Raw genomic sequence first — 22052 nt, 5'->3', positions numbered from 1 at the left:
ACCGTACCAATTTATAATACAAATATATTGATAATAAATGACAATAGTGTTTCTTTTATAATTAATTCAAAATAATATTTCTACAAAACCTTGAATAGTTATTCCTCACTTTTTTTTTTTTTTAATAATTACAAACAAAATTTTTTTGAAGTAATAATATTTAATATTTTCAAAATTTGCATATTATGTGTTTGAAAAATATGAAATATAGGTGAAGTAGTACCAAACTAATTTTTATTCTTGTGATTATTATCATTAAATCTACAAATTGTGAGGTTATGTTAGAACATAATAAACTTGTTATGACTTATGAACATGTTTTGGAGTATATGAATTAGGTAAAATATTAATCTTGTAAATTTACTTTCAAAATGCCTCTGAAAAAGAAAAAGGTAAGAAAGTCATAAAGTATATAAATGTATAGTTAAATGTTTATTTTATTTTTTATATTTTTCAAGTTTCAATCTGGCGAAGGAGCGAGATATGTAACAAGACGAGCTGCATTGAATAAGCTCCAATTATCTTTAAAAGATTTTCGTACATTATGTATAATAAAAGGTATTTATCCAAGAGAACCAGCTCATCGTCGTCGTGCTCAAAAAGGAAAAAGTGGCATACAAATACTATACTTAAAAAAAGATATTTTATTTTTGATGCATGAACCCATGATATGGAAACTACGTGAATTACAAGTATTTTTTAATTTTACATTATATTCATACATTTTTTCAATTTTTAACAATTTTTTAAATTTAGGTTCATCTTAAAAGATTGAAAAGAGCTAAGGGTATGCACCAAAAAGATTTAGTAAAACGATATTCTAGTACTATACCTCGTATAAGTATTGATCATGTTGTTAAAGAAAGGTATCCGACTTTTATTGATGCCTTGCGAGATATGGATGATGCTTTAACTTTATGTTGCTTGTTTGCTACATTTCCTAAGATGATAAGCATTCCTCCTAATCTAATAGCCTTGTGTCGTCGCCTCACTATTGAATTTATGCATTATTGTATCGCTGCACGAGCTCTTCGTAAAGTATTTATATCAATAAAAGGAATTTATTTCCAAGTAGAAATTAAAGGTCAGCTTATAACTTGGATTATACCACACAATTATCCTCATGAAGTATGTAATATGTTAAATTATATTTCTTTATTATCTATCATTATTTATTATATTGTTAAACAATTTCAGCCTCAAAAAAAACAAGAAGTTGATTTTTATACAATGGCAACTTTTGCCGACTTTTATTCTACAGCTATTGGGTTTGTTAACTATCGTTTATATCATACCATTAACTTGTACTATCCACCTCGTTTGGGAACCTATAATGGTAAACATAACTTTGGTTTTAAAAGTTCATAAATTAATTTTTTTCCTATAAAAGGATTTTGATTTAATATTAAACTTAACTAGCGGAAAACTTAGAAGAAGAAATCTTGGAAGAAAACGAAACAAGTGATAGAGTAGCTGCTTTAAATTTAGCTTTACAAAAAACTGCAGAAGATGTCGAAGATCCAGCAGATGAAGAGTTAGATTTAGATGCTTTTCCTTTAGTAAGTAATGAATGGCTTAATGATCTGTTATTAATGATGTATTATTTTCATTAATTTAAATTAACAATTAGGAAGGTGATGAAGCAAAAGCAGAAGAAGCTCGTAAAGAATATGAAAAAGTAAGAAAATTAAAAAAATTATTTGAAGGTCTAAAAGTTTTCCTAAATAGAGAAGTGCCTAGAGAGCCCCTAGTATTTGCATTGCGTTGTTTTGGAGCTAAAGTATCTTGGGATGAGACAACTTTCCCTGAAGGTGCATTATTTCCAGAAACTGATGAGACTATTACTCATCAAATTGTTGATAGACCTGACATTCAAAAACAGTACATTTCTAGGTAATAATTAAATAATTTTTAAATTTAAAAAGATTTTAATTGATTAACTGTTTAAAAAAATTCAATATTTTCAGGTATTATATTCAACCTCAATGGGTTTTTGACTGTGTAAATGCTCGTGAATTATTACCAGTTGAAAAATATTTTATTGGTATGGTTTTGCCACCACATCTTTCACCATTTACTGTAGAATATAAAACTCAGCGATATATTCCACCTGAAGAAAAAGCCCTTACAGATCCTACTGCAATGCCCAACACTGGTAAATATTAATTTTGGAAAGCAAAACGAATATTCAACTTAATAAAACATTTTTTATGCAGATCAAGAATTGTTAGATGATATTTCTGATAATGATATTGAAGACATAGATGATGAGAAAAATGAATTGGATGATGATAAAAAAATGGATAGTGATACGAGTATTGAAGAAGATGAATTTGATGGAGAAATAACTGAAGAAATATTGGCCAATATGAAAGTAAGTTGAACATAAAATTTATTTTCTATCAATATAGGATTATAATTATAAGTAAACTAATAGTAAAAAAATAATAATACATTTTTTTTTTTACATGTTCTATGTATTACCTTAATATTATAAATGCACATATCTCAAAAATATAATTTTTGAGTAATGTCAAAATTATATATTATGCCTCTTATAAAACTAATAAACAATATCACCTTTTTAAATTTTATGAAATTTCCAGTATATATAAAATAAAGGGGCTTGATGTAACAACCCAACAATTTCATTTTTGAAAAGGACTTACCATTTTTGCTGATACTCATTGAAAAATTATTGGACATTTATATTTTTGTGCTTTAAATAAAGTAGATTTTACAAGACATAGTATAATAAATTAAATTAAAAAAAAAAAAAANATAAAGTAGATTTTACAAGACATAGTATAATAAATTAAATTTAAAAAAAAAAAAAAGTTTCCTAATTGTAGCAGCAGGTCCCTCAAATGAGGTCAAATATGTACAAGAATACTATTGTTATTGTTATAACACGTATCTCCAAACATTTTATTCATTCAAAAAAATGAATTTTGAACTTGAAATTAGGGCTGGCTTATTAACACATTGACGACATTTGAAATGATTGGATATTTTTTATTTTAATTATTAAAAACTAATAATAAAAATTATGATTTTAACATAGTTTAAGAATGCATAAATTATTTTAAAAAAAAGTAATCCAAAATGTTTATTTATATGTTATTAAATTTGTAAAAACATTGTGGACTATTCTGTGTGTTGTTGCTGTTAATATAGTGAAATGAAAGAAACCCCTAGAATATCTAGTGTAATCATTGTGTTAGACTTAATAACTAACCTCTTTTTTGGAAAAAAATTATTATACAGAGTGATTTTTTATCATAACCCACTCAATTACTTACAGAATAAACACAAGTTAAACATTTTTTTTTTTTTGGTTATCTTTAGTTACACATTATTCTTGAATTATTAACTATGTAATACTTTTTAATTTCATCCCTTATGCCTTGTAAGGGTGTCAACTTTGTTTTTTTTAATGGAAACAAATATTTTGAATTTTATAAAATGTTTGAGTTTTTAATGTAATAGTAAATGGCATTTAAATTTTTAGTATAACTTTATTTGTTTATTAGCTATAAACATTTAAAGTTTCAATTTTTTGAGTTAAAGGATTACAAATACTGGTAGCTAATTGGTTTTTTATGACATCGATATTCACAAGTACATTAAATAACATCATTGTTATTATCAATGGTAATAAGGCACATTGTTGTGAGTTTATAAATACACTAACTGACAATACAAAAAGTATATCTATTGATAGTCAAAATTGATAATAAACAATCCGTCACTATGACAGTAATGTCATAAAAAACCAATTAGCTATCTGTATTTGTAATCCCTTACAATTATATATGTATATTAACTCAAAAATTTGAAACTTTAAATGTTTATATCTAAGAAACAAATAAAGTTTTACTAAAAATTCAAATGCCATTTACTATTACATTAAAAACTCAAACATTTTATAAAATTCAAAATATGTGTTTCCGTTTAAAAAAACAAAGTTGATACCCTTACAAGGCATAAGGGATGAACTTAAAAAGTATTACATAGTTAATATTTCAAGTATAATGTGTAACTAAAGATAACAAAAAAAAACTCAGCACAGTAATGATGTGGCATAGTTGGGTTCAGTATAGATACAAATCTGTAGATAGTGATTAAATTAAAAAAAAAAAGGGATTATTACAAAATATTATTTCTCATAAAAAAATTATGTTGATCCATACACTTTTCAATAAGTTATAGCATTATAAAGTTAAAAATGTAAAAAATAAAATTGAGAATTTTCACACAATAATAGCATTTGATAGCCATTTTCACCGTGAAGACAAAATAAAGTCCGAATTTTTTTTTTTACATAATAAAGTAGATTAGCTTTAATTTAATATATATAGAAAAGTGTAAGACTTTCCGGAACACTTTCAAAATCTAAGTTGAAAAAGTAAATTTTTTGTCAATTGGGAGTCTTCGTATTTACTCACCAATTTTTTAGAATTAAACACTATCTACAGATTTGTATCAAAGCGTTTCTTATGATAGTAATTTTAATCACTGCCAGATATCATCTATACTTGTCCAACTTTACCATATCCATACTATGACACGACCCCACTGTGCTACCATTATTTTTTTTGTTTATTACACAAACTTTAGATCAATTTTTATAATTTTTTTTTTTGTTTAACCAAAAAAAACTCAGCACAGTAATGATGTGGCATAGTTGGGTTCAGTATAGATGATATCTAACAGTGATTAAAATCACTATCATAAAAAACGCTTCGATACAAATCTGTAGATAGTGATTAATTTTAAAAAATTGGCGGATTATTCCAAAAGCTACATGATCTGCTAGTTCCTTATTAATATCCTGATTAAGATAAAGTATGTCAAATGAAAAAGTATATATAAAAGTGTCAGACTTTTCGGAACACTTTCAAAATCTAAGTTGAAAAAGTAAATTTTTTGTCAATTGGGAGTCTTCGTATTTACTCACCAATTTTTTAGAATTAAACACTATCTACAGATTTGTATCAAAGCGTTTCTTATGATAGTAATTTTAATCACTGCCAGATATCATCTATACTTGTCCAACTTTACCATATCCATACTATGACACGACCCCACTGTGCTACCATTATTTTTTTTGTTTATTACACAAACTTTAGATCAATTTTTATAATTTTTTTTTTTGTTTAACCAAAAAAAACTCAGCACAGTAATGATGTGGCATAGTTGGGTTCAGTATAGATGATATCTAACAGTGATTAAAATCACTATCATAAAAAACGCTTCGATACAAATCTGTAGATAGTGATTAATTTTAAAAAATTGGCGGATTATTCCAAAAGCTACATGATCTGCTAGTTCCTTATTAATATCCTGATTAAGATAAAGTATGTCAAATGAAAAAGGGATTATTAAAAATTTTATTTCTCATAAAAAAATAATGTTGATCCATAAACTTTTCAATATGTCATAGCATTATTAAGTTAAAAATGTAAAAAATAAAATCGAGAATTTTCACATAATAACAGCATTTGGTAGCCATTTTCATCGTGAAGATAAAATAAAGTCCGAAATTTTTTTTTTGCATAATAAAATAAATTACATTAGCTTTAATTTAAAATATATATAAAAGTGTCAGACTTTTCGGAACACTTTCAAAATCTAAGTTGAAAAAGTAAATTTTTGTGAAAAAGTTGTCATTTTGAATCCCCCCCTGTAGGTAGGTAAAAAGTCAGATTTATAAAAAAAATATACCAAATGATAGGTAAAGACATCATGCATCTATAAAAAAAGAATTATATTGATCCATACATCTTTCAAAAAGTTAGAGCATAATAAGGTAAAAATATAAAAAAGAATTTTTTAACAAAAATTTTATTTTTTTTATTAAGTTTGATGTCTGTTTTCACCATGAAGATAAAATAAAGTCCGAATTTTTTTTTTTGCATAATAAAGTATATTACATTAGCTTTAATTTAAGATATATATAAAAGTGTCAGACTTTCCGGAACACTTTCAAAAGATAAGTTGAAAAAGTTCTACTTTCTACATGCATTTTTTAGATTTGAACCCCCCTCGTATATAGGGAAATGATCCGATTTAAAAAAACAGTATGTCGAATGAAAGATGTATATAAATACTACTTCTCATAAAAAAATTGTAATGATCCATACATTTTTCAAAAAGTTATAGCATAATAAAGTTAAAAATGTAAAATACAAAATCGAAAATTTTCACACAAAAATAGCATTTAGTAGCCATTTTCACCGTGAAGATAAAATAATGTCCGAAATATTTTTTTTGCATAATAAAGAACATTACATTAGCTTTAATTTAAGATATATATAAGTGTCAGACCTTCTGGAACATTTTCAAAAGTTAAGTTGAAAAAGTTAATTTTTTGTGAAAAAGTTGTCATTTTAAATCCCCCCTTGTGGGCAGGTTAAGGGTTAAATTTATGAAAAAAATATACCAAATGAAAGGTAATGATATTATGCATCTATATAAAAAAAATTATATTGATATGATCATTTTTTAAAAAGTTATGGCACTTTTAAGTAAAAAAAATTTCGAAAATTAGCGATTTTTAAATTTGTAATTTTTTTGGAGGTTTTGGAGGTTTCCCCNTTAAATTTGTAATTTTTTTGGAGGTTTTTCCCATTTACGGGGAACGAGGGAAATATTTTCAATTTGTGATCTTTTGACGTATCATTGAAAGAAATTGGTTTGGTGAGAGCTGAGAAAAAGTGGTAACAGACACAAAAAAAAAAAAAACACATCTTAGTAAAATCAATACCTTCTCAGCTTCGCATCGAAGCTAAAAAAAATGTTTAAATTATATTTATTCTGTAAATAATTGTGTGGGTTATGATAAGAAAATCATTCTGTATATTTTATGATTATTATTTAAACAATGTAAATATTGTTTTAACTTGAGTCATGTAATTATATATAAGAAGACTTCATTGTTATATTTAGGAATGAACCCATTCCAATAATACATAATTGAAATATTATCATTTTTTAAATCCAACTTTTGGACTATAACTATTAATAAGTAATTAAAAACTCTTATTTTTTTATTTAATGGATATTAAAATCCCATATAAAAATAACTTATTAATAATATAGTACCTATTACTCCATTAATTCATATTGTAGTAAGTAAATATTAGCTGTCCTTTTTAGTAAAGTACTTGTATCTCTAAACTTATTTTAATTTTCTAGCGTAAAAAAATGAAAGTAGAATCAGGTACACCAGAATTTGTAAACAAAGGAAAACTTAGACAAGAAATGAAGCAATTACAGTTACTGAAAGAAAAAATGATTCAAAAGAAGTATAAAAATTTGTACAAAAGTATGAAATCAGGAAGAATAAAGAGAGAAAAAGAAATTAAATTACTCAAATATAAAAGACGTATACATGAGAGGAGTAATCTAGAATCAAGGCGTGCAGAAATTAAAGCTAGAAGAGCACAAGCAGCAACTTTAGTATAATTTCTAGATTGTTATTATATTTCTTAATAACAATTGTAATAAATATTTTTTTATCATCATATTAACTTCTACGTGTATTTCTTCTTTTAGTTTGGCCTTAAATCTCTTGTCTAATCAAAAGTTTTTTTTTTAACAGGAGAAAAATAAATATTTAAAAAAGTACACACAGCCATTTTATTACACATTACAATGACATATTATATACATTTTACTTTAAAACATAATACAAAACAATAGAATAACAATCAAAATATTTCTTTCTTTCTACATAGGATTTTTGTACAAATTTCATCACACTTGACTAATATTGCACAAATAAAAATTTTTTCTAAGTATTATTTCTATACCAAGAATCTACCAAGTGTGCAATTAAGATTGTCAACATTATGTAGTACAAGTAATTGTAAATGTATCCATACATTTGCAGTAAATTAAATATTTAATTATATAATAAAAAATTTTAAATAAACAATATTTTTTAATTTAAAAAAAATATATGTACATATTAACATTAATAAAATATAAATTATAAAAAAATCATGGCAAATACATTAAATAAAAAAATTTTCATTGAATTTAAGTACAAAAATAATAAAACCAAAGATTTTATTAACTAAAATTAAGTATTATAAAAAACTATTTTTAAATTCATAATTGAATTGTATTTATTACATAATATATACAATACATTATTTGAAATACAAAAAGAAAGAATAAAGAGGCTATTATGATATAGCAGTTGCATTATATAATATACAATAGCTATATTATAACATAGTTTTTAGATAAACTAGTTCTTAATGTACAGTATATATATGTCATATTTAAAATAGTGAAAGACATTTATTCAATTTATAATTTAATATCTTAAGTTTTATAATTATTTTAATATTAAACACAGGAGTTTTTTTTTAGTATATGCCTGAAAATTCTAATAAATAAACCTTTATTTAATAATATTTTTAACAATAAAATATGTAAAAAAAAATTATAATTTTAAATTTAAGATTGAACATATGTCATTACATTAAAATATTAGCAACAGTAATTGAATTAAAAAAAGAAAATTGAACTTATTAATTGCTTAGAGTTATGCTCAATTTAGTCTAGTAATAAAAATGTATACTTTACGATTATATAATAATATCAGGTCTTAAAATTTTGTTTATAATATTCTCTACAGTCATTTCAAAATTTATTTCACTTTTATGAAATTTAAGTTATGATGATTAAAATTTTACTATTACACATAAGTTACTGAAGGACATGAACTATCAGATAGAGAAATTGTTCTTCTATTATTTGACGTTTTAAGCAGTTGTACTTTTACTCGATAGAATTTTGTTCCTCTTGGAACTTTATACCTATTTCCTTCCTATTAAAAAGAAAAAGACAAGAAAGTATTATGGATTATTGAACTATACATTATTTGTTTATTACTTTAACAGCTTGGCAAAATTCTTTATGTAATACTTCAGCAGAAAAATGTTGCACAGCTGGAATTTCATCTAAAAATTTTTTTTACAAATGTTCATCACTAAATACCAAGTCTATATCTATTAATTTTAGTGCACAAAGATAAATTCTATTAATAGAAAAACTCATAACTTCATTGATTGTTTAATTCTTTTCCAACTATTGCTACAATAATAGATTACTATTTACCATTTTTTAGCTAAATTTTGATGGAATAACAAAATTTTGTCAAAAATACTTATATAAGAGTATAGAGGTATGTTAATTTTATCATTGTCATGAAAGAAATTATCAAACAATCATTTGATAATTTATTTCTTATTACAATAATCAAAATTAAAACATTAAATTTCTAAATAATTTAAGTTCATTATCAAATTTTTAAGAAAACAAATAAAGTATTTATTTATAATTAAATGTTTTTATACTTATATATGGTCTGTACATGGTTTAAGTTGTTAATTTACAGCCAAAAATCATAGAGCATAAAATATGATATATTGTATCATTTGGAATGAAGTATTGTCTATTTATTTTTTTAATTTGTTAAAATAAATTAATTTAATATTATTATGAATAATGTATAGTAGTGTTGGACAAAATGGTTGATATTTAAATACAATTAAAGAGCTATGTGAAACTAAAATTATTTTATTTTTCAGGAAGCTAAAAAAGCAAGACATTTTTAATATGTATCTTACCAGTAAATTTATAAAATGCTATATTTTTCAAATTATTTAGTATAATTTTTTTTTCTTGAATAGATATATTCGTTATTTTAATCTTAATTTAAAACCATCAAAATATGATTTGGAAAAGAATAAAGTTACATTGTCTATACATGTATTATTATTTTACTGTATGTGTCTTTAATTAAAATAAATAAATATTGAATAAAAATTAAATACCAGGGTTATGCTTTAACGATAAAGTGTCAATACTTTCTGGATGTAAAAAGACAATATTTTTTTTATTTTCTTGGTATACAATGTAATTTTTGTAAGTAGAATCCCAAATAACTAAAACAAAATCTCCAACATTACACCTAAAAAAATAAAAAGCAGTTAATACCAACTCTATCATAAGTTTTTTATATTAATTCTTATATAATTTGACAGTGTTCAACAAAAAAATTGCAAAGCAATACATACAAAATTATTTTCAATTTTTTTGAATTTGTATTCAAAAAATTTTTTTTTTTTTAGAATACATTCTCATTCACATTTACTAAAAGTGAATTCATTAATTTTCACATTCATTAAAATTTTTAATAAAAAATTATACAAATAAAATCATAAAAATTATACAAATCAAGTTATTTTGTTAGTTTGATTTTTTATGTTAGTTTAACTTATGTGTAGTGTTCAAATAATATTTAATAATTCTGAATTTATTTTAAATAATATGATTTAAACATTTATCATATTATTGTGAACCATTGGAAATTAATTAAAAATTCGAAGGACATAGAAGCAACTAGAAAAATATTTTTGAGGTAGCTTTTGCCTCAACACACAAAATTTTCTTAATAAAAAAATAATAATAATAGTGAAGGCTAAGTTCCTAGCTCTCTACTTGCACTTATGAGGAGATATTAATTCAACAACATGATTTATCAAATTTTCAAACATTTTTTATTCTTAATTTTGAGTAATTGAGTTATTTGATTATTATACATGAATTTATATTTATTTTATAAATTCGTAACTTAAACTTACGATATAATTGAAAGTTTTCCTTCTTCAGATTCAGAACTTGAACTTTTACTCTATAAACAAGTATACAACATAATTAATTAAATGTATACTTTAACCTGTAAGTGGGATAGTACAGTCTAATAGTTTAATAATTTTTTGTTTTAGTTTTAGATATTTTCTTTTGTCACACTCAATTGTGGAATTGGAGACAGCAATCAATGTATCCCAAAGAACACTTCCATATTCAAAGGTAGGACAAACAAGAGAGCAGTTTTTTTAGAGACAAAATTTGATTAAAGTTTTGACAATTGCAGTTAATAAACCTAAGAAGCTTTAGCACTTTGCAACATTGGTAATGGGCATGAGCCACAGGAGAAAGATCTTTAAAAAAATTAAACCTAAGTCACGAATCATCTCATTAAATTTATTAATAGGAATATTATTAGTATATGTGTAGAAAATAGAAGAGCGCTGACGAGAGAATGACAAAAATGAACTTTTAAAAACATTAATAGAAAGGCTTAAGGAATCACAGCAAATAACAAGTTGGGATAAGTCAGGTTGGAGTAAATAACAATCAGAGATTGATTTTACATGCATAAATAATTTTATGTCATAGGTAAAGATTCAGAATTTAGAATGAAGGAATATAGATGGAGCAGAGTTAATGTATAAAGAAAAAATTAGAGAAGATAATACAGCACCTTGAGGAACACTAGACGACGGAGAAAAATAAGGGAAATTTTTACTATTAGCAAGGATAAATTGAATGCGGTCATACAATATGACCAAGAAAATAAAGGATTACCTATACCAAGGATATACAGAAATTTAATGATATGACTATGGTTGTATTTTTTACTTTTTTATTGAGATTGTATTAATATGGTACTTTGATTTTGGAAGAAACATATTATGCCTCTGGTCGACACAACTGACTAAAATTAACTCTTTCCTTTACTATACCACTTACACTTACAGTTAAGTTAATGTCCTAGTAGCTAAAGCTTTAGACCAAAAAAAAAAAAAAATATGTATATATAATATATATATTTATATATTATATAATAGATAGAATATTAAAAATTAACCATAAAATGATGATTTAAAACAATAAATTATTAACTACATATATTTTTATGTGTATTTAAAGTAATAAACATCATGTAACTGTACAAATAAATATTTTTTTAAGAAACTCAAATAATATTTCAGACAATTTCAAAAATTTTTTTTATAAAATTTCTTTTTGAGATACATAATAAAAAAAAAGCTTTGAATGTAGTCTAAGAAAAGCAATAATTAACGAAAAAAAAAATGTCAAAGAAATGATAATTAGATCAAAAGTTATAAATGTTGTCAGTAAAATCTTGAATACCTATATAATTTATTTTTACATAAACAATTTTATACTTACAAGATCCACAAAAACACTATTAGTGGCTGATGAATTATCAAGTTCCCTAGGAAAAAAAATGATTAGCTATTTTTGTATTTGAACTTATTATGAATGAAAATAAATTTACCAATCTGGTGTAGAAATGCTATTTGATCTAGGAACTAACTCAGATTTACTCGATAATCTCAATTCATTCATACATTTTTCCTTCAAGTATTTTGATGTACGATTTTTATCACTCCAAAGATACTTAATAATATAATAATTATTGGCATAAGTAAAATTTTAGTTTTAAATTCATATTTATTTACTTGTTCATCACGTTTTTCATCAGATTTGAACAATAATAGCTGTCTCTCACGCAAAATTTTCTGTTCACACATTCTTTGAATTTCTTGAATAGCTTGTTCTTTTTCTATTAATAGGTCCTCTTTAAGTTGTGCCATCATAGCCTCATGATTAACTAGCTCAATAACATCATGTCTTTGCTAATAATAATTTATAATTTTTATAAGAATTAAATATTAACATTTAATTGCTTATTTATATTTTTCATTTTTTAAGTAAATAATAAAATTTGACTAACTTTGTTTTTTTCTAAATTTTGTTCACTTAAACTTCGTTCCATATTGGTAGCTTGTGTGACTAATTTGAATCGAACTTGCATCATTTCTAGTTCTTTCTTGTGCATTATTGTTAGTTGATTTGTTATTTCTTTTCGAGCATGTTCTAATTCTCTTTGCATCCATTCATCTCTCTCATTTTCAAGTCTCATACGCAATTGGCGCTCATGTTCTTCTTTTTTAATGTGAATTTCTAATAATGATTCTAATTCATTAATTCTATTTTTCATCTCATTTAACTCATGATTACTAGCATTAGCAAACTAAAATTGAAATAACATTTGGATTATAGGTTTCTTTATTTTTTTTTTTTATATTTTACTTGTATAAGTTGTTGAAGTTGACAGTTTTGCATGTTATGTTTAAGTTTTAAATCATTAGTTAACACATCCATTTCAATGTTATGATCAATGAAACAATGTTTCAGTTCATCTAAATCTGATCGTACGGATTTTAAAGAATTATTGGCTAGATTTGCAAATGTACATAGATTTTTTTTTATTAATTCAACTGCATACTATAAATACAAATAAATAATAATAATAATAATAAATTATTTATATAAATAAGAAAATAAATACCTCTTGAGTGTTACCAGCATATTTATGGGGCAACATGGAACTACTATCAGGACTATAGCTGTCATTTTCCCTAGAAATAAGTTATTATTAATATAACAATTTTTTGTTTATAAAACTGTAAATATTGTAATAAAACATTTATAATATATAATAAGTATACAATCAAATATAGATTGTAATAGACTTACATTTCAGAGTGTGTTCTTTTAATAACTTCAGAATCTTGTTGCATTTCCTCTTGACACGACCCAATACCAACAGCAGTCATAATAACATTTAATTTTTCTTCAACTGTTTTGTTCGTGTTAGCTATTAATGAAACATTACTTGTTTCCATTGCTACAGATTTATGATCATTATTTCCTTCAATTGCTAATATACCATCTTCAAGAATTGATTTGGATAAAAAAAATTGTGTAATAGCATTAAAATTAGGCACAGATGTTATTTCAGCTATTTGAGGTAGTTGTTTAATCAATTGATCCAGATCATCTAAGCAAAGCTAAAAAAATTATATAGTTAAATGGGTTTAATTATAGTTATAATTTCTATGAAATGTTTCATGAAAGTTTTAATTCTAATGATTAGACCCAAGTTCCAGCTGTTGACTTCTAACAAAGTTAAAAATTAGATTTTTGAAAAATTAATAAATGTAAAATTTTAATAAACAAATTCTAAATTTAAATATTTTGTATTACCTTAGGTAAATTATTATCAAATATAGATGGAGCTTGTGTAGCATATGGTGGAGGCATATCTTCTAATCCAGGAAATAATGGATTTAAAAAATGACCTTCAAATTGAGATTGGAAATTCTTTCGCTTGGCTATTTCATCAGAATAGCGAGCCATCATATGACAAGCAAGATCACTAGACCACTAAAAGATGATAAATTTCTATGAATAATACAATTTATAAACACTTTAACATATATATTTGTAGTTTGGAGTCTGTAGGGATTATTAAAAAACAGAATATTTTATATCTATAATTAATAATTTCTATTAAAGAAAAATTAATAATCGACCTTTTTTTACAATGAAAAACCTTAATGATATTTCTAGGGAAAAATATTTTATATAATAAAATATAATAAAAACATGTAAACTGAAAAAAAAAATACTAGTGGATTGGGAATTAAACCCAGGTTTCTCGTTATCTGGCCAAGAATTTTTCCACTAAGCTACCAGACTACCATATTATCACCAACTTCCGAACCTCATAGCATAAGTTATTTGAAAATTAAATTTTTTTTTTTAAGAATAGAGAGGTATTTATATATTATACATATTTATATGTTTAATACAAAAATTATATATATAACATACAATAAGTAATGCTTGAGAAAAGATCCGTCTTCTGACAACTTCAGCAACAGCATTAAAGTACAATTTTGGAGTATTATCTAATTGTTCAACAATATCAAGATATTCACGAGTTAATTTTATGCTGTCACTATACAATAACATTATTGCTTCAATATCACTAACTTTATTTTCTATTACAATCAGCCATCTATAAAAAAAAAAAAAATTTTTTTTTAGTATAACTTTACGGAATAAATTTAAGAATAAGTTAATTAATTTAGATAAATAACAACAGAAAAACATTTAATAATTACTCAGCATAAGTTAGTTTGAATGTATAAAAATTTACTTTAAACGAGGATGTAAATTCTGACATAATTCTTGCTTAGCTCTAATACTTCTATTTCTTATGTCACATAACCTTAAATTATTTTTATTCATCATTTCCAATTGTTTATCATGTGATGCTAGGAGCACACTTATAACTGACATATCACCTTCATTAGCAGCTCTTGCATGATTCATTTTGATAGCCTAAAAAAATGATTTTTCAATTCATTATAATAAAATTTAACACTCACTTTTATAAGAAAAGGCAGGGACATTATTAAAGAAGTATAAACTTAGGCATATGCCTCAGTCAACTTTGAAGTGAAAAATAGGGTCAATTGATATGCACTATTACATGACTGGGACATACTTTAAGCCCATTTATTGCTAAAAGCTGATTTATAATAATTTAAGGAATGCTGTGAAAATTAATTTTTACTCAATGAAAAAGACGCTCAATATTTCAAATTTAATTATTTAAAATACAATAGAAATTCGATTTTACATCAAATCTTTCTCCCTATAGTCTGTTATGGTAATCAGATAATTTTTTTTAAGCCCATTAAAGGCCATAGCGGTCTCTCTCAAAAGAGGAGGTTTCCTAAATCAAGTAAATAACAGATAATTATTTTACTGTTAAATACAAAATATTGTAGCTCAAATAGCTCCAACCTCAAAATAAAAGAAAAAAATATTTGATTTTTTTAATGTTTACACTTTAGTTTTTAACATTATGTAATTTCGAAATTTACAAATATACATTTAAAGCAAAAATTCTTTTAATTGTGTCTTTGGTTCTAGCAACTGTACACAACATTTTTACTAAAATTCCTTATAGAATTAATGTATATATAATTTTTATTATAGTTTTAAGTCTTTTTATAAAAAATTCTTCATACTTTTTTTAATTATTTTAGAAATATCTATTTTGACAATTTTATTCAATTATTTAATAAACAATAATAAAATTAGCATAAGTCTTTTAGAACATTAAGTTTCTTTAATTACTGTAGAATGAAAAGTTAATTATTAGATTTAATTTTAGTGTTAACATTTATCAAAACATTAAAATCAAATCATAATTATAAATATTTTTGTTAATTAATAATAGATAGAATGTATTTACTTCAAAGAGACTAGTCTGTTCAGCTGCTAATCTTTTACTTTCGTCCATCATTTGGGCTAGTTTAAATAATCTATGCTCTAGCCCTTTAATCTCTGAATAATCACTACGGCTAGAAATTTCATTCATAGTAGAAACTTCTTGTAAAACCATATTTAACATATTTTCATCGAACTATCAACATATAAGGGTTACTTTTGGATTAAAAATAATAATTAAAAAATGGGGCAACACATACTTGTTTTAGGCTACTTTCACAATGTTCTACTATATGTTCTAAATTGTTTAATCCTTGACAAGCAGTTACCCATTCAAGTAAAGATTGATTCATGACATTGTTCAAATTTACTATTGAAGTATCCATACGTGCTCTCTCTTCTGCGTTATTTTCTAAAAGAGCTGGTAGCAAAGGAATTTTGGCTATTTCTGCCAAACTATTATTAAAACTAAAAATTTAAATAAAATTTAGTGTACTTTACTATTATGTTATACCATCTATATAATATATACTTGTTCAGTAAATTTATGCTATCATCTCGGCCATCTAAATACCGTTTAAAATCCATTTCAAATATTTCAGCTTTAAATTTAAACTTTTCTACAGTATCAAGCATATTTGCTACAGCTGCTGACCAACCTTAAAAAAACATTAAAATAATTTAATCTATTAATAATAATATAAAATATCAACAACAAATATATACCTTGATGCATCATGTGCTGATCATTTATTAACATTTCTATAGAATTCAAATTATACTTAGCATTTTCATTGAATTGTTGTGCAAGTGAAACACGAATATTTAATGCTTCAATTGTAGGTGTCATTCCCTGTGTTCCATGATGTTCTTTCATAAAATCAATATCTTAAAATAAAATTCAATTTAAAGATTATTTTAACACAGTTTTTTTTTTAATTATTAAGTTTTCTTGATTTTAAGTATAAGAGTATAAGGTTTTCAAGTTGTTTGGAAATATGAACATGCATGAGATATGAGGGCTAAAAATAGCCCTAATAATTCTTTTTAGATACCAAAAAAAATGTTTTATCTAAGTTATAAAATGTATATTTCATTCTCTTCAACTTAACATCAAAGAAACATAAGTTATTATTCGATGTAAACTTACCTGGTCTATTATGAAAATAAGCAGTGGGTGGTTCAGGATGATCAATTAACCTTTTACTAAAAAGGAAAAATGGGCTTGTATCAGTACCTGCACAATAGCACGAAACTGGTTTAGAAGGATCTAAATGCCCTCCACCACTAACAAGCAGCACCTGCTTGTTGAGTGGAATATCAGCCTTTTTTTCAATTTGTTGTTTAAGTTCAGATACTCTAGATACAGAATAATAATAATTAATGTTATTATATTGGAACAAAAGTATTGACTGGGAGTATGTTTTTTATAACCTGTATTGTTTAAATTAAGAATAGTTTTTGACAACAGTTACATTTTAGTAGCATTTAATTGGTCACCTGGACGGTGACAACCCAACAGGGCTAGTAGTAACTAATGCAGCTTAACCTCAATTACAGTTTGTGAATGGAGGTATACACAGTATCATATTAGCATCTATCAAAATTATTGAGAAAAAAAATCCTTACGTTTTATTTAGCAAGCTAAAGTCACATGTAATCCATCTACCGATGTCAACATGATACACTAAAAGATTCTCCATGCTGATAATATTGTTATATTCTAACTATTGGCTGTTAACATTCAACATAAATAGCTTCCTGTGCCACTGCTATAGCATTTATCATAATATCATACTTTTTAGCAAATAGTGTACCAAAGAGCACACTACTTTATTATCCAAAAGATAGGACATTAAGACCTAAAAAACAAATGTATAATTAAATAAACACAAATCATTGAAATATACAAGTTAAACACATATTATTTAGTCTATTAAAATAAAAAATAATTGATATTTTGTTCTAACAATTTTTTTTTTTAGTCAACAACAAATAAAATATAAAATTGAAGTAATGATAAATCTAAACCATATGAAATTTCTTTTAAACCTTTTGGCACATAAATATTTTGTTAAAAATTATTCTTAAAATTTGAATTATGACAAACCATGTGCCTAAGTAATAATAACAGAGACAAAATTTTTTTTAATTTTTTAGATAAACATTTTATTTTTATTTTTTGGTAAATTCCAGATATTATCAAATATATAATTCTTTTGGTTAATCATTATATCAAAATATTTAAAAAAATTTAATTAAAACTAAAAATAAATAAAATTTTTATTTCTTAAATATTTTCTATTATAAATACATTTGCTTATATAAGTTTATAAAAATACAAACATATTACAATTATTCAAAAAAAATGCATATACGTATGTACTATGAACATTGAACTTACTATTAAATTCTTATAACATTTATTATTATACTTTCAGAAAAAAAGGGGGTGGTTCAAAGGACACTTAAGATGATAATAAGCAATGAAGTTAAGCTCTGCCTACAGCTGTTAATTGTAAGACGGATTACCATGCATCAATTTCAATAGAAGCATATACTATTTTTCTAAGTACAGAAAACAATGAAAAACTACTGAACTTAACATTTCCCCAGGATACACTTATCCAATCACCATAATTGACTGACAGGTGTTAATCAGTCTGACAGTAAAATAACAATGTTTAAGGTTAACTGATTTGACTTGTCAGAAACTGGCCTATATTTTAGCAACATCAATTACTCATAAAAGAAGGATTAAAGTTTATGAACTGAAGAAAGAACAAAATTGACAACAATGTAGATATCACTATTTTGATAGGCAAATATTTTTAAAAGGGAGGAGGTTGGAACTATGCACTTTTTTACTGTTAGGTTTTTGTTGAGGATATCATTCTTTTTTGCTGACTTAAATCAGCAAAATACATAATTTTCATAACCAATTAAAAATTAAAATGGGTGATTGCCTGCCCTGCTGACTTCAAATGACGTTCCTGTCTGTTAGACAGTTTATATAGAAAACAATTATTTTCAAATTATTTTCTTTATTTACACTATATTTTATATTTCTACCTACACAGTACAAGTGTCTTATAATTTTGATGATGAGTCAATCAGTAATAAAAATGAAAACATTGAAATTGTCCAATTTTGAAATGGCAAGTAATTGTTAAGTCCTAAATTTTTAATAGTATTATAATCTTCTAGTACTAAACATATATTTCAAATTTCAAAAAACTATTTGATTTCAGGGTTAAAAAAAAGTATAACCTTTAATACAGAATGAGTTGCAAAAACTAGTTAATTCATTAAAATATTAACAGCATTCTTTTAAATAATATGATAGAATTAAAAAATGAATAATAAATAAATATACTAATTATAGAATTAAATATGATAAATGATTGGGAAATAATTAAAAATATCTAACAACAAAGAATGATGTAAATATTTCATTGATTATCATTATTAGAACTTTAATACTATATTAATCATATTTATCAACTAATTAAAATAGTATACATACCATTTTTTTGGGATTTTAACGCAATCAATTAAATAGTACTATATTATCCATTTTGAAAATTTCACATAATTTTTTTTATGTATATAATTTTAACTAATTCATAAAAATCCTATTTAAGTGTGATTAATAGAACGTTCAAGCGTAAGAAAATCAAAACAATGACAGTTTATAAATAAATAAGATATGTTCAACAAATATAATATTAATTTTTACAATTGTATATATGCCATTACAAAAATTATTGTATTTTAAACGGCGATATTTTTAATATCGAAGTACGATTTTCTTTCTATTGTAAGCATTAATCATAAACTTTATAACAACAATAGTAATAGTAATAAAGGAAATACGAAAATGAATAAATGTTATCAATTGCGACGTTAGCTACAGCTGCACATTGTAATTTATCAGCTGATACGTAGTACTATTGGAAAATGGACGATGTGTTCTTTTTTATGACAGCATTTTTATTGAGTCGTAAATTGATAAGTACTACCGGTTTATAATATGATAAAGAGAGTGTACAGTTTATTTTATTTCTTTGAACTGGTAGAGATGATCGGTAATATTGCTGTTTTTTAAAAAAATAGATAAACTTTTTTCTGATCGCACTAAACTTTAAACAACTGTAACTTGTTGAAAATCAAATAATATAAAACAATATTTTTTACAAATATTTTTTTTAGGAATAACAAATTCCTAAATACACTACTGCTCATATATATGAGCGTCTTTGTGGTAATACTGATGGAGGAACAAAGTAAACTCAAATAATAAAATAGAATCTTTTTTATTCTGGGCTCCAATGTTGATTTTAGTAAAAAGAACACATCATCCATATTCCAATAGTACTACGTATCAGCTGATCAATTACAATGTGCAACTGTAGCTAACGTCGCAATTGATAACATTTTATTAATGCTTACAATAGAAAGAAAAATGTAAATCATACTTCGATATTAAAAGAATCACCATATAAAATATAATGATTTGTGTAATTGCATAAGTACAATTGTAAAAATTAGTATTTTATTTGTTAAGCATAGCTTATCTTATTTAAAAACTGTCATTATTTTGTATGATTTTTTTACACTAGAAGGTTTTATTAATCACACTTAAATCGAATTTTTATAAACTTAGTTAAAATTATTTACATAAAAAAATTATGTGAAATTATCAAAATGGTTAATATTAGTACTATTTAATTAATTGTTTTTAATATATATGATTAATGCTTACCATAGAAAAAAATTTCAAAAAAATAAATCTGATATAAAAAAAAAACGGTAGCACAGTGGGGTCGAGGCACAGTGTGGACAAGTATAGATGATATTTGACAGTGATTAAAATCACTATCGTAAGAAACCCTTCGATGCAAATCAGTAGATAGTGTTTCATTTAGAGAAATTGGTGGATTATTCCAAAAGCAACATCAACTCTTATTTCTTTAATTATATCCTGATTAGTAGTACTTTGATTTTAAAATATAATATATGAATAAATACTAATTATAGTTTTTAAATTCAGTATGAAATTGATATTTAATAATTTAATATTGTAATTTAAACGGAAAAATTATAAAAATAATAATGAAGTTATATTTTGCTTTACTTTTACGTGTATAAAATTTTAAAAGGCTTGATACAATAAAATTCAATAAAAACTGTTTGTTACTATAAAAAAATGCACTGGACTTCAAGGAACCTTCATTAGAAACAAAAATATACTTTTCTAAATCAACTTTTCGCGTTGTTTTCAAATCTGCAAGTAGACTTTTTCTATCACTTCTAATTTTTTATATTATTACTAATTACATATAAAATAACAATTAAAAGAAAAAAAAATTGTTTTCAAATTATTACTGATTTGATTTTTAATATATTAAAATAATCAGTCCAAATTTTCATTTTTAACCTATTTTTTTGGTTCTTTAAAGTTGAGGAAAAATTTTTGAAAATTTGGACTGATTATTTTTAAGATCAATATGCAGTCAGAAAGTTTTACAATTACTATTTATAGCAAATTTATCAGAGTAACAAATATTTTTTTGCATTTTTATGGTAATAGATAACATAAATAGAAGTAATAGTAATAATTTCCTAGTAACTTTTGTTGTTTGAAAAGATTCTACAATTGAAATATTGAGAACTTAATTAATTTTAATGATTTACTTTAACTAAATGTACCAATCAAAACAAAGTTGTTAAGAAGATTTACTCAATTGAGCGTATTATAAAATTTGATTANTTAAAAAGATTTACTCAATGAGCGTATTATTAAATTTGAATATATTTGTAAAAATCAATTATTAATCCAGGAGAAAAAACAATTATTTTTTTTAGAAATGATTTATATTGCAACATGTTACCAACAAATTTGGAATACTATAGTCTAGTAGTAGTACACACAAATAGAGTAAAAAAAAAACCCCAGCACAGGGGGGTCGCGGCATAGTGTTGAAGTGGCATAGTTGGATCAAGTATAATGATATCTGACAGTGATTAAAATCACTATCAAAAAAAAACGCTTCGATGCAAATCTT

At 24.2% G+C, this 22052-nt stretch overlaps 2 protein-coding genes across 2 annotated transcripts; one reads left to right on the top strand and one right to left on the bottom strand.

Moving 5' to 3' along the window:
- The first annotated feature begins 230 nt into the window (after window positions 1–230).
- On the top strand, window positions 231–7535 carry LOC126899762 (pescadillo homolog). Its single transcript, XM_050674948.1, has 9 exons — window positions 231–392; window positions 459–692; window positions 757–1128; window positions 1198–1336; window positions 1420–1559; window positions 1631–1893; window positions 1968–2155; window positions 2217–2374; window positions 7201–7535. Exons 1-9 carry the CDS (start codon window positions 372–374, stop codon window positions 7468–7470), a joined length of 1785 nt encoding a protein of 594 aa, XP_050530905.1. The 5' UTR covers window positions 231–371; the 3' UTR covers window positions 7471–7535.
- Window positions 7536–8387: 852 nt separating this feature from the next.
- Window positions 8388–19738, bottom strand: LOC126899748 (RB1-inducible coiled-coil protein 1). The gene is made up of 21 exons (XM_050674908.1): window positions 19511–19738; window positions 17614–17846; window positions 17135–17343; window positions 16711–16872; window positions 16517–16643; window positions 16245–16452; window positions 16010–16180; window positions 14903–15087; window positions 14575–14761; window positions 13945–14124; window positions 13435–13748; window positions 13247–13316; window positions 12988–13182; window positions 12629–12928; window positions 12354–12530; window positions 12170–12291; window positions 12061–12106; window positions 10665–10714; window positions 9855–9991; window positions 8911–8978; window positions 8388–8845 (listed from the first exon to the last, which is right to left on the bottom strand). Exons 2-21 carry the CDS (start codon window positions 17685–17687, stop codon window positions 8714–8716), a joined length of 3114 nt encoding a protein of 1037 aa, XP_050530865.1. The 5' UTR covers window positions 17688–17846; window positions 19511–19738; the 3' UTR covers window positions 8388–8713.
- Between the last annotated feature and the right edge of the window lie 2314 nt (window positions 19739–22052).

This window comes from Daktulosphaira vitifoliae, unplaced genomic scaffold, assembly GCF_025091365.1.
Source record: "Daktulosphaira vitifoliae isolate Bord-2020 unplaced genomic scaffold, ASM2509136v1 Scaffold_2, whole genome shotgun sequence".
Lineage (NCBI taxonomy): Eukaryota > Metazoa > Arthropoda > Insecta > Hemiptera > Phylloxeridae > Daktulosphaira > Daktulosphaira vitifoliae.
The sequence above is the reverse complement of the archived record's forward strand: the minus strand, read 5'-3'. Positions and strand labels throughout refer to the sequence as shown.